The sequence below is a fragment of the Cheilinus undulatus genome, linkage group 21 (assembly GCF_018320785.1).
Source record: "Cheilinus undulatus linkage group 21, ASM1832078v1, whole genome shotgun sequence".
Lineage (NCBI taxonomy): Eukaryota > Metazoa > Chordata > Actinopteri > Labriformes > Labridae > Cheilinus > Cheilinus undulatus.
This window is the reverse complement of record NC_054885.1, coordinates 41,231,581-41,245,110: the sequence shown is the minus strand read 5'-3', so window position 1 is coordinate 41,245,110 and position 13,530 is coordinate 41,231,581. Positions and strand designations below refer to the sequence as shown.

At 41.5% G+C, this 13,530-nt stretch overlaps 1 protein-coding gene across 1 annotated transcript; it reads left to right on the top strand.

Moving 5' to 3' along the window:
• Positions 1-1,945: 1,945 nt before the first annotated feature.
• Positions 1,946-13,327, top strand: lin7b (lin-7 homolog B (C. elegans)). Its single transcript, XM_041816755.1, has 6 exons — positions 1,946-2,111; positions 7,067-7,185; positions 7,356-7,427; positions 8,230-8,439; positions 9,279-9,442; positions 11,875-13,327. Exons 1-6 carry the CDS (start codon positions 2,036-2,038, stop codon positions 11,894-11,896), a joined length of 663 nt encoding a protein of 220 aa, XP_041672689.1. The 5' UTR covers positions 1,946-2,035; the 3' UTR covers positions 11,897-13,327.
• The last annotated feature ends 203 nt before the right edge of the window (positions 13,328-13,530 follow it).

The window sequence follows — 13,530 nt, the reverse complement described above, 5'->3', positions numbered from 1 at the left end:
CAACCAATACAACCAACACAAAAACATCCTTCTGAAGAGTTCCAAATGACACTAGCTGTAGCTCAGAGCTGAAACCGCCATCTGTAGAGAACATTGCAAAGTTTAAGGGACAAAAATTCATCCTGCATTCTAAGCATGGTTGATATATTAGTTATATTTGCTGTAACAGCTGAAATGGTCAGATCCGCTGACACTCAGCATGCAGATAGTTCTGTGTATTCATAGTGTAAAGATTTTTGATGAAATGTGAAAGTACAGCTCTAAAATGAAAACCTAAACCTTTTAAAGAAGCTGATCCACATCGGTCTGGTTTTTCTTTATGAAACTAAAACCTTTATTTTCACTTTAGTGTGTCAACACTAAAGTGAACATAAAGGAGATGAGTATTAGCATGTTCAATCTGCACACCTCACCAGGAGAAATGAGGCTTTCATTACTCAAACTGACTTAAGTCAAAAATAATGTCAGAATTAATGTTTTTTCTGTGATCACTGGAACTAGTGACAAAAACATGAACTGATAGAACTGATGTGTTTATTAGGGTTGCTTCTTACTGCATCTGAGAAAAACCTCAGAACTAACCTGAAAATAGGAACAATGTCTCCAAAACCATGGAGGTTTCTCTGATTTCCAGTGCCTCTGAGATAAAAAGGACTTTAATAATAATAATCATTAATAATAGTAATAATGTGCTGCACATATTTCATAGAAGCAGAAGCTCCAAAATGAAGCACCTCATGTTTACTTGGTCTCCTCTTCCACTGTCAGTAAATGTCTATGTAGAGGTTACAGTAGGGGTGTCCAAACTATGGCCCAGGGGCCAAATGTGACCTGCAGTCCATTTTTGATTGGCCCTCACAAAATTCTTGACATAAAATTCAGTATGGCCAACATTTGAACATTAACTTTGTGCTTGACTTTATTGAACTGTGTAGTTTCAGCACAAGTCTGCTACAATGTTAATTCAGTTAAACATTTTGACAAAAATGTTTAACCAGTCACATTTCAGGGGCAGAGCCAGTGGTAGCCAAACAGGGCCCTTTGAAATCTGATTGGCCTCCCCAGAATCCTAAAAATGATTGTGCATTTGCCTTGTCAGCAGTGAGGCCCAGATATAAGTGCTGGGTCTGTGGTTGGTATCTGTGCATCCTCAGTTTAAAGAGAAAGACCTGATGAAACTGAAATAAACATACATGGATGCATGTTTGTTCAGAGCTTCTCTATAAAAGGAACCATTTCCTCCATTTCCTTCCCCCTCTTGCTGATGCTTTTTTTAAGGGTCAAACTGTCAATCATCTTTATTTGGGCGGGTCTTCCTGTCAAGGTGAGAGATACCTGGCTGCAAACATCAGACATCTGTAAATGCATGAGTAGTTCTTATATAAATACATGCATGTTGACTTGTTGGTGCATGAACCGCGTTAACAGAATCAGCAGGTAGATGTAAGAAGAGGACGATGTGAGCGGAGGAAGGAGGCCCTGGGAGCTGTAAATGTGAGGTTATTTATTTATGAACGATAATGTTAGATGTTCAATGATCCAAACAAAAGCTTGTAAAAAAACATTCAAATACTTGGAAAGTTTTAAAAGAAAATATAAAATTAACTTTATAAATGTATAAGATCCTTTATTACTGTTATTTCTCAGTTTTAAAAATCCAAATTGATCACAAACATTTCAGTCCATCTCTAAAAATGTGATTATTTTACTGTATTTCTAAAACCACGTATGGATGTATGGAGAACACAGTTAGCACATAATCATGTTTGTGTAATAGCTCATCTGTATCATGCTGATGTTTTATAGTCAGACCTTACATTTACAGTATCTTCTGCTTCTTCCTCCGCTCATTCATTCTGGTCTCTGTTTTGTCCCTCCTGAGCCTCCGTACACGCAGCTCTAGAAGATGCTGAGTGAGCTCCTCACAGCGTCACTCTGACCCTCCTCCTCCTCCTCCTCCATGATGGCCTCCTCTGCTCAGTGAACCTCCTCCTACTCTCTGCGGCTTCTGTTTGCGGGGATCGGGCTGCTCACCATGATGTCCTCTTACTATCATCCCACCAAGGAGGCGGACATGGCGGCCATGACGGAGCCGCTGTGCCTGGAGAGAGGTACCGTTCACCGTTACCGTTAAATAGGAGCCTGTGGGCTAGGCATGCGCAGTTAGCCCTCTCATTAACCACAGAAATAACGGGGATTATTGATCAGGGGCATCGCTGATGAGATGACAGGATGTCGCAGTCTAACTGGTGTGTGGTTCGGGTTAAAAACGAGCATCCTGCTGGGAAAAATCCGGGATATTTCCTGGATCAATATTTACATTGATCAGGTGGAGACGTCTCCTTATCAGACAGGCCGTCAGCTGCAGGAACACAACGGAAATATATGATCATGCACGAGCATGAAGGCTTCAGGAGGCTGTCTAATAATCACCACAATCACTGGAGCTCATATAGTATATAATACATTAATACTAGGGGCATATGGTAAATATGATCATATAATTATAGCAGTATATAGGCTACAGGGTGCTTTATAATAATAACAATTATAACAGGAGCTCATATAGTATATAATACATTAATACTAGGGGCATATGGTAAATATGATCATATAATTATAGCAGTATATAGGCTACAGAGTGCTTTATAATAATAACAATTATAACAGGAGCTCATATAGTATATAATACATTAATACTAGGGGCATATGGTAAATATGATCATATAATTATAGCAGTATATAGGCTACAGGGTGCTTTATAATAATAATAATCTCAGGAGCTCATATAGTATATAATACATTAATACTAGGGGCATAATAATGATCATATAATTATAGCAGTATATAGGCTACAGAGTGCTTTATAATAATAACAATTATAACAGGAGCTCATATAGTATATAATACATTAATACTAGGGGCATAATAATGATCATATAATTATAGCAGTATATAGGCTTCAGAGTGCTTTATAATAATAATAATAATAACAGGGCTTTTATATATATATATATATATATATATATATATATATATATATATATGTGTGTGTGTGTGTGTGTGTGTGCATATAAATGTCTCCCCAATCCAATCCATAATATATACAACATGTACATAACAGCTGTAAATCGTATTTATAATTTTTGATTGTAGCTTACATTTCTGTATTTCCTATTTTGTGTTTATTCATTGTACTAGTTGAGCGCTCTTGTTACTCTTGTGTGCTTTGTTTACTCCACTCTTAATGCTGTAAATTTTCATATCAATAAAAACTCGACTTTAAATAATATAACAGTCAAGGTGGCCCATAATGGGGGATAAAGGGGAGAGGTTTCTGGGGCCCAGATGACTCGTGGTGGCAAAAGTGGGCAAAATGTGCCTGAAAGGTGGCAAAAATTGGTTAAAGTGATTATAAAACATGGCAACATTGGGTAAAAAGTGGCAAGACAAAGTCAAAAATGGTTAACAACTGGCATAAGGGGCCAAAGAATTGGTTAATAGTGGCAAAATATGTTGAAAGTGTCAAAAAGGTGACAAAATAGGTTACAAGTGGCAGAAACATGGCACAAAAGGGTTGAAGTTGCTAAAACATGGTAAAAAAAAGTAATGGAAAAATTGGCAAATAAATGTAATAGCAAAAGTAGGCAAAACCATCAAACAGGTAGCAAAAATGGGTTAAATGTGGCAAAACGTTCCAAAAAAGTTGCAAAAAAATCAATAATAGCTTGTCAAATTAGCTAACTGTTAGCCAGGATGCTAACACCAATGCTACTGATCCAACACACTCATCAATAAATCACAGCTGGGGAGGGTCTAGTCTCTGGTTTATCAGGGTCCAGTCTCTGGTTTATCAGGGCCCAGTCTCTGGTTTATCAGGGTTCAGTCTCTGGTTTATCAGGGTCCAGTCTCTGGTTTATCAGGGTTCAGTCTCTGGTTTATCAGGGTTCAGTCTCTGGTTTATCAGGGTCCAGTCTCTGGTTTATCAGGGTTCAGTCTCTGGTTTATCAGGGTCCAGTCTCTGGTTTATCAGGGTCCAGTCTCTGGTTTATCAGGGTCCAGTCTCTGGTTTATCAGGGTCCAGTCTCTGGTTTATCAGGGTCCAGTCTCTGGTTTATCAGGGTCCAGTCTCTGGTTTATCAGGGTCCATTCTCTGGGTTTTCAGGGTCCAGTCTCTGGTTTATCAGGGTCTAGTCTCTGGTTTATCAGGGTCCAGCTTCTGGTTTATCAGGGTCCAGTCTCTGATTTATCAGGGTCCCTTCTCTGGTTTATCAGGGTCCAGTCTCTGGGTTTATCAGGGTCCATTCTCTGGATTTATCAGGGTCCAGTCTCTGGGTCTATCAGGGTCCAGTTTCTGGTTTATCAGGGTCCAGTCTCTAGTTTATCAGGGTCCAGTCTCTGGTTTATCAGGGTCCAGTCTCTGGTTTATCAGGGTCCAGTCTCTGGTTTATCAGGGTCCAGTCTCTGGTTTATCAGGGTCCAGTCTCTGGTTTATCAGGGTCCAGTCTCTGGTTTATCAGGGTCCAGTCTCTGGTTTATCAGGGTCCAGTCTCTGGTTTATCAGGGTCCAGTCTCTGGTTTATCAGGGTCCAGTCTCTGGGTTTATCAGGGTCCAGTCTCTGGTTTATCAGGGTCCAGTCTCTGGTTTATCAGGGTCCAGTCTCTGGTTTATCAGGGTCCAGTCTCTGGTTTATCAGGGTCCAGTCTCTGGTTATCAGGGTCCAGTCTCTGGTTATCAGGGTCCAGTCTCTGGTTATCAGGGTCCAGTCTCTGGTTATCAGGGTCCAGTCTCTGGTTATCAGGGTCCAGTCTCTGGTTATCAGGGTCCAGTCTCTGGTTATCAGGGTCCAGTCTCTGGTTATCAGGGTCCAGTCTCTGGTGATCAGGGTCCAGTCTCTGGTTTATCAGGGTCCAGTCTCTGGTTTATCAGGGTCCAGTCTCTGGTTTATCAGGGTCCAGTCTCTGGTTTATCAGGGTCCAGTCTCTGGTTTATCAGGGTCCAGTCTCTGGTTTATCAGGGTCCAGTCTCTGGGTTTATCAGGGTCCAGTCTCTGGTTTATCAGGGTCCAGTCTCTGGTTTATCAGGGTCCAGTCTCTGGTTTATCAGGGTCCATTCTCTGGGTTTATCAGGGTCCAGTCTCTGGGTTTATCAGGGTCCAGTCTCTGGTTTATCAGGGTCCAGTCTCTGGGTTATCAGGGTCCAGTCTCTGGTTTATCAGGGTCCAGTCTCTGGTTTATCAGGGTCCAGTCTCTGGGTTATCAGGGTCCAGTCTCTGGTTTATCAGGGTCCATTCTCTGGGTTTATCAGGGTCCATTCTCTGGGTTTATCAGGGTCCATTCTCTGGGTCTATCAGGGTCCATTCTCTGGGTTTATCAGGGTCCATTCTCTGGGTTTATCAGGGTCCATTCTCTAGGTCTATCAGGGTCCATTTTCTGGGTTTATCAGGGTCCATTCTCTGGGTTTATCAGGGTCCATTCTCTAGGTCTATCAGGGTCCAGTCTCTGGGTTATCAGGGTCCATTCTCTGGGTTTATCAGGGTCCATTCTCTAGGTCTATCAGGGTCCATTCTCTGGGTTTATCAGGGTCCATTCTCTAGGTCTATCAGGGTCCATTCTCTGGGTCTATCAGGGTCCATTCTCTGGGTTTATCAGGGTCCATTTTCTGGGTTTATCAGGGGTCCAGCCAGATCCCCAAGGCACACCTAGACTTGTCTCAAGGCACACTAGTGTGTCTTGCCACTCCATTTGAGAACCACTGCTCTAGCCTATATACTGATCATACTATTAGTATTAAATGCATTGTTTATTGCTCCACTGGGCTTTAAGATGAAGTCATTATATGTCTACACCAAATATGAAGGATAAATCTTAAATTATTTGCAGTGATCATGACGTGTGTGTTAAATGTAAATAAGGAGCATGAGTGAATAAAAAAGCTCCATATAGTTATGTTTTGTCTATGTGTGCATTGCAGCCTGTTTACTGAGAGCAGTGGTGATAGAATTGCATCTGCAACATTTTCAGTGTTAACCAGAGGAGATCTAGCATTCACTGACATTTCTTCCTTTGAGTCTGAAGCAAACATGAGATAGCTGCACTCTACAGAAACCCAGAGAAGAAGTCCCTGAACCCAATCCTTTCTCTTCACCTCCACAAGTCAACTGTGCCAGCCAACAAGAGTTGCCCAAAGACATCTTTTTAGTCATAGTTCATTAGTTTTTTTTCTCTGTTGTGTTCATGGTTATGGTGGCAATTTTTCACTTAAGGAAAAAAAATCCCAACTCTTCTCATCCAGTGTCCAGAAAGAGCAGGAAGGAGAGAGCATCTTAGTTTTCTTCTTTCTCTGTATTTAAACCTAAAGTTTGTTTTCTGAAAAAAAGAGAGCAATACTGAAATTGTACAAATAAAATAGCAACGATTCCTGTTTGAAGTTAAGAAGCTGCAGATCTTCAGTGAAAAGAAGCTGAGAAAGAGGAAGGTTGAGGCGATTGTGGAGGCCCTGCTGGTGTCACACAGGAGTCAGTAATGTTTGAGTTTTATTAGGATTATATCAGAGTCTGAAGACCAGAATCATGACTGCCCTGCTCCTTATACACTCCTGATTAAATCGTTAATATTAGAAATACTGCTGGGATTCATATGCACAGATAAACAAAAGCAGAAATTCTGAAATTAACCAAAATGTAACTTCTATTTTGACTGAAACCAAACATGTATGACATGGTTATTGTTAGAAAGTCCGCCTCTGCAGCCTCACATGTAGGGCTGCAAAGAATAACTCCTCTATTCACCAGAACCAGGATTCAGTTTAATAACCAGGTACTGTTCATGAGAAGTATGGATGCCGAAGCAGATAACATGGAATACTGGTGAAAACATCAGGAGGCTTTAAAGACTCCTGCTGACAGGGTCAGTTACTCAGAGAAGGAAGGCCCCACACTCATGAGTACTTACAGTGCTTTTATTTTGAAAATCCTGCCTTTAATGAGACAAACGTGATGGCTGTCACAGTGATCCTCATGCAGACTCTGAGCCTGTGTTGTTGTGTTTGTGTGTTTTTCTGCAGATGTGTGCAGGGTGATCGAGCTGCTGGACCGGCTGCAGCGGAGCGGCGAGCTTCCTCCTCCTAAACTGCAGGCGCTGCAGAGAGTCCTGCAGAGTAAATTCTGTGCTGCTATCAGAGAGGTGAGCTCACAGACAGACAGTAGAGACCAGGTGTTGAAACGAGAGAGGCTATCTACTGATCTGTTTTAGAGAAAACTCCATCCTCAGCTGTGGATGTTTCTGATGTGGTCGCTCTCTTCTCTGTGCATACATCACAGCTGTAGATGAACATGTCTCTCTGTGGTCTGCAGGTTTACGAGCAGCTCTACGACACCCTGGATATTGTTGGAGGACCGGAGGTCCGCGCCCAGGCTACAGCAAAGGTAGCACATTTAAAATACTGACTATCCTCAGCTTCAGGGGGAATTATTCAGACACATCAGACTGAGTTTGACATAGAGAAGTGCAGCAGCCTCTGCTGGGTCGCAGGAAAACTTTCTGAGCATGTCTGAGTTTCTTTTATATGGCTGTAAAGTTGGAAGATTTAAATATTTCTGTAGGATGCCTGTAAAAATGTTGGACCTGTAAGGCAGCTTTACAGTTTTAAAGTGAAATATATTTCTTTTTTTTTTTTTTTTTTGTGAATTTTATCAATTTTCAGAAACAATAACAGCAGCAGAAGACAACCAAACAACAAATTCAAACATGACTTACATGAAAACACTGACAAATACAAAACATAACAAGTGCAAAACTGAACAGTGGCATTATGGCAAGACAGCACCAAGATCAAGACTCAGCCATGGAGCATCACATAGTAGAGAAAAAGGAGTAGTGTAACACCCACGCTAAAAAGAAAGCTGCAGTATTTTAGTATATCACTCTTCTATAATTTTCCTAAAAGAAAAATGCTAACAGGATTTACCTGAATAAGCACAAAAAATAAATAGAAACCGAAAATAGGAGCGAGAAATAGTAATTTCAGTCAGTGTGCCTCATGTTTTCCCTGTTAAATGACTTTTAGGAGCTGGGAGTTAATCCGCCCCTCTGTAGTAAATCAGTGAACTAGAACAGGTGTGTGTCGTTCCCCTTCAGTTCAGCAGAGAGGATTTCCTAACTCTGTGTAGCTCTCTGTGTTACTGTTGGGGATTTCTCTTTTCATCCTACGGTCTCCGCCCTCTCCAGGCCACAGTGGCAGCGTTCGCCGCCAGTGAAGGCCACGCCCACCCCAGAGTGGTGGAGCTGCCGAAGACGGATGAGGGTCTGGGTTTTAACATCATGGGGGGCAAAGAGCAGAACTCGCCTATCTACATCTCCAGAGTGATCCCAGGAGGCGTGGCCGACCGCCAGGGGGGGCTGAAGAGAGGAGACCAGCTGCTGTCCGTCAACGGGGTGGTAAGAGGCTCCGCCCACAAGTGTCTTTTAAAACATCAGAATCTGGTTTTCTGAAGCTATGAGTGAACGCTTCATCAGGCAGATACCTGAGGACCTACAGGAGAAACATCAGCCTGTAAAATCTGCAGCTTCGGTGTTTAACCGTCCGCACCAAAGAGGCTTTAGCTCAGCAGCGTTTACGCCCTCAGCCATTCTGGTAGATACTCACATGCTGTTACTCTGTTTCCTGTTAGAAAGTTAATGAATATTTTCACAATAAAATCAGAGTTTCATGGTCAAATTTATGCAAGTTTTACTCTGGTTCTACCTGCTGACATGGAGAGTTTACCTGCTCACCTGTGACTGAAAATAAAAGGTTTTTAGCATCATTTTAGAGATCTGCAAACTATTTCACTCTGCTGCGAGCGTCAGCTTCAGTTAGACAGATGATAAATTATGCTGCAGTCTGTTTTTATCTGTTCATTTCAAAATAAAAGTCCCATGATTGTGGTTGATCCACCCTGATGTTTATGAACTTGCACATTACAGGACCAAAAGTCTTTAAATCAGCTTTCTAATTTTAAATAATCCTTTTTTAATTCTAATGTTTTCATTCATGGATCATGCCAAAGTGTTCCAATTTAAAGTTCTAACTATTAAAACAGTTTTTTAACAGAATCAGCGTTCATTTACTCACCTGACACTTTAAGGCTGTGAAATTCATCATTTATTCAAATATAGTGAAATATATCCAAACAAGCAGGATTCATAAACACCATGGGCTGATTATTTTAGTTTAAAAGAAATCACAGATTCAGACTCAAACATAGACGTCCCATCTCTGACCTTTGACCTTCCAGAGTGTGGAGGGCGAGCACCATGAGAAGGCCGTGGAGCTGCTGAAGGCGGCTCAGGGCTCGGTGAAGCTGGTGGTCCGCTACACTCCTAAAGTCCTGGAGGAGATGGAGGCTCGCTTCGAGAAGATGAGGAGCGCCCGCAGACGGCAGCAGCACACCAGCTACTCGTGAGGACGCTCTCAAAAATACGCACAACATCTGGTTTCTGTCTGTCATCACCAGTTTTAGCAAAAATGTGCAGCTGGAACCTTTAGTTGGACGAACTGGTAGAAATATACATTTAATATATATTTCATTCAGAATTAGATTCTCCAGATGAGTGGCTAAGATCAGTGAGACTCAACATGTGGCTCTTTTTTAAAATTATGTCTTAATTTTAAAGATTATTCCCTCAGAAAACCTTACAAAAGGGAACCTTTTTTTGCTCCTTTTTACCATTTTTTACCCCTTTTCATCCATTAAGCTTCCTTTGACATTAAACAAAACTTTTTTCCCTACTTTTGTGCCTGTTTTTTTCAAGCTACCTCTCTCCTTAAATACCATTTTCTTCCTTGTTTTTGCCCATATTAGCCACTTCTTTTTGCCACTTTTATCCCATTTTTGCCATTTTTGATCACTTTTCACCCATTTTAGCTGTCTGTTGCCATCAAATACCATGTGTTTCATATTTTTGCCCATTTATGCCACTCTTGACTGCTTTTTGCCCATTTTAGTCACTTTTCACTCAGTTTTTGCCACTTTTGGACCATTTTTTGCCGCCCGTAACTCACTTTTTGTCACTTCTCACCCATATTTGCTACTTTCTGACCCCTTTTCCACATTTTTCTCCCCATTTTCGCCCCTTTTCACCCATTTTTATTGCTTTTTGACCATTTTTTCCTAGTTTAACTTATTTTTATTGCTCCTTTAAGCTTTTTTTTCGTCACTTTTCACCACTTAGACTGTGGCTCTTGCAAAGGTTTTTTTCAACAATTTGGCTCTTTGGTTGAGTAAAACTGCCTCAGATGATCGCAGCGTTTGGATGACCTTCTTATATTTGAGGAGTTAAATAAACAAGTGGACTTGGCTTTAAGAAGACAATTTTATTCATTACAGAACAGTTGGAACCTTAAAAATCCTTTCATGAAGTAGTGTGATATTTACTTTATGATCTGTCGTCATGCAGAAACACAGAGGAAGGATAAACTGAAGGATAAATATCCCCATCTTGATTCAATCTTAGTGTTAGCACCATGGACAGCACCACTCAGCCCCAGGTGACCTCAGTGCGTTTACATGCAGGGTGAAGTCCAGCTCTGGTTACAGATATTTAATAGACTGCTCTTTAGATTTGAGTTAAAATGTGGTTTATTTATGATCTCAGTCAACAGTACTGCATTACCCACAATCCCTCAGTGTCACAGCGATGTCTCTGATTACAGGATTACATCTGTTAGCTGTCTTTTTTTCTCAGAGCAGCAGATCATCCAGTCTAAAATCTCTAAACAATTCAGTTTCAGCCGATAGTTCCAACCATCTACACAGGGGGGCCGGATTCTGGATTCAGGACTAACCTGAGGGCCTAACAGGGTCACCTTTTTAACCAAAAACGGTCAACCTCATTTCACTAGTAATAAAATATGAAAAACTTAGCACTGATGATAAATGATTCTGACATTTAAAAAGTAAAAAAGATCAGTTTAAACGCTCACAATCTGAGAAAAGTACATTTATTAGTTCAAAAAGGTCAAAACATGAAATTGAAATAGAAAATGAAAGTTTTTAAAGACAAATATATTAGAAAGAAAGTCAAAATTAGGAGCTTAAAAGGTCAAAATATTAAATAAAATTTATAATTATGAAATTTAAAGTCAAAATTTGATTAAGAGTTTTGAACTGTGAGTCTAAAAGGTCAAACTATGACTTAAAATTTTAAATTATGAATTTAAAAGCTCAAAATATTATATGAGAAGTCAAAATTATGAGAGTAAATGCTCAAAGTATGAATTAAAAAGTCAGTCCTAAGTTTGAGTCCTGATTGTGAGATGCTAAACTGAAAATGTGAAATTAAAAACAAATACATTTCTTCTCCCACATTCCTAACTTCTTCTCTAAATATTTTTACTCTTTACTTTTTCAGATTTTGTGACCTAGCAAGGAAATCTTAAATCATCAGGATAAGTTCACATTTTTATACTGGAGGAAATCTGCAGACCTCAGACTGATGGGACAGTTAGAACAGAAATATCAGATCATCTTAGGGCCGGATTTAACTGTTCCACAGGCCGGATTTGGCCCCCGGGCCTTGAGTTTGACACCCCTGATCTACGGAAACTGAATTTAGAGGGCGGTCACTCGTCACGTCTTTATCACAGAACAGGGAATTGAAACTGAAGGTAGAAGGACTCAGGTGTGAAGGTTTGGACTCTCACTGATGAACAGGTCTTCAGATATGGAGGTTTATATCTGAATGAAGGACTCTGAGGGGTTAGTTAGTCTTTAAATATCGCCCTGTTAGAATCCTACATCTGTGACTGATTACTGATATTTTAATGTAACTGCAGTTCCGTGCTTGTTATGTTTCCCATGATGCATTGCTCTCCTCTGTGTTTCTCTGCAGGTCTCTGGAGTCCCGGGGCTGATCCTCCCCCCTCCTCTCGCTCCTCCCCCTCCTCTCTTTACCTGTGGGAGGTGAGACCGTAGACGAGAAGCAAAAACCAAAGTAGCCTACCAACACGTGTTACCTGAACTTGGTGATGAAGCCCCACCCCCTCTCTTCCTGTTTCTTAGCGAATCAGAGCGAGCTGCTTGTTGTCAGACGTGCCTGTGTGTAATAATCCTCAGCATCCTCGTACTAAAGGGCAAAATACTCTCTGTGTGTGTGATACCGACTCAGTGTTTCTCTCATCCTCATCGTCATATGGGTCGCTGCGTCCCTCGGTGGCGTCTGCAGGTTTAACCTCAGCGGTACGGGTGTAACGGCGTTTGAACGTTACCTGAATGGTCACAGTTATTGGACTTAACCTCTCTGTCATTATTAGAGCACAGGTACACCAATAATCTTCCTCTTAGACTGACCAGGAACTGTTGAGGAGCGAGGGTTTACCCCGCCCCCTTTTTGGCTAAAATAGAGGGAAAAGCCCCCAACATCCCCAGCTTCACAAACATTTGGTCCTCTGATGATGCCATCCTTCACAGCTCATAAAACATTCCATCCTTGCCTTTGTGAGCTAAATATTAAATCAGCTTGTTCCTTTAAAGGCATCTTTCTGACATGAGGGAGAAAAGCGGTTAAAGAGGCACTGCTAGCCTCTCAGCTAGCCCCCATTTATTCAGATCAGCATGTAGGGAACCAAAGCCTCAGAGATGTTGTTGTTGTTGTTGTTGTTAGAATCAGAGGAAGGACAGAGAGATGTGATGTCAGGTCAGCAGTGGAGATGGACGCTCCGGCTAAAGGCCAGCTGATGTCTAAACGACCAGAACGCATCGTTAATCAGTGACAATATTTCGTCTAAATCAGTCGTTTTTTGGCCAAGCTGAAGCTAAAACCTAAAGGCACCCCCTCTTTAAAACGTGCTGCAGTACCTGAGGTTGTTCTACAGCTGTAGCAATCATGAATGGAGGTATAAATCCCCCACACTGAGAAACGCCGCTCTAACTGACCCTTGAACGTGGTCCTGTGCAGTGTCAGGTGAATTTCTCGCTCCACCAGGGAGGATGGAGGGAATTTAGAGTCAGAAACAGTCCCACTCTTCTTCTGGTCCTGTTACGCAGCAAACTGTGACCCCAAAGCTGAGGTACAAGCCGAGCCGTGACCTCTGTGACCTCTGTGACCCGTTACACCCCTACTCAGCGGCGCCTGCAGGATGGACCCGGTCAAACCTGGCAGCGCCTGCAGGTTAATCGCCGTTGCTGCTCGTCCGTCATGTTCCAGCTGGAGGGCTAACCATTAGCATCAGGAAGAACTCTACTGACATCATGTTAGTGACATGTTTTTATTCATGTGTTTGTATCGATCGATTTATTGATTAACTGCATATTTATTCATGAAATAAAGTCAAACTGTGCAGGTTGATCTCCGTCCTCCTTCATGTCCACACGGCTGCAGCAGACTCTGACAATCACCAGAACTCTGCACATTTGAACACCAAAGAGTAAACAACAGGAAGTAGACAACAGGAAGTAGACAACAGGAAGTAGACAACAGGATTTAAACAACAGGATTTAAACAAGATTTAAACAACAGGAAGTAAACAAGAGGAAGTAAACAACAGGA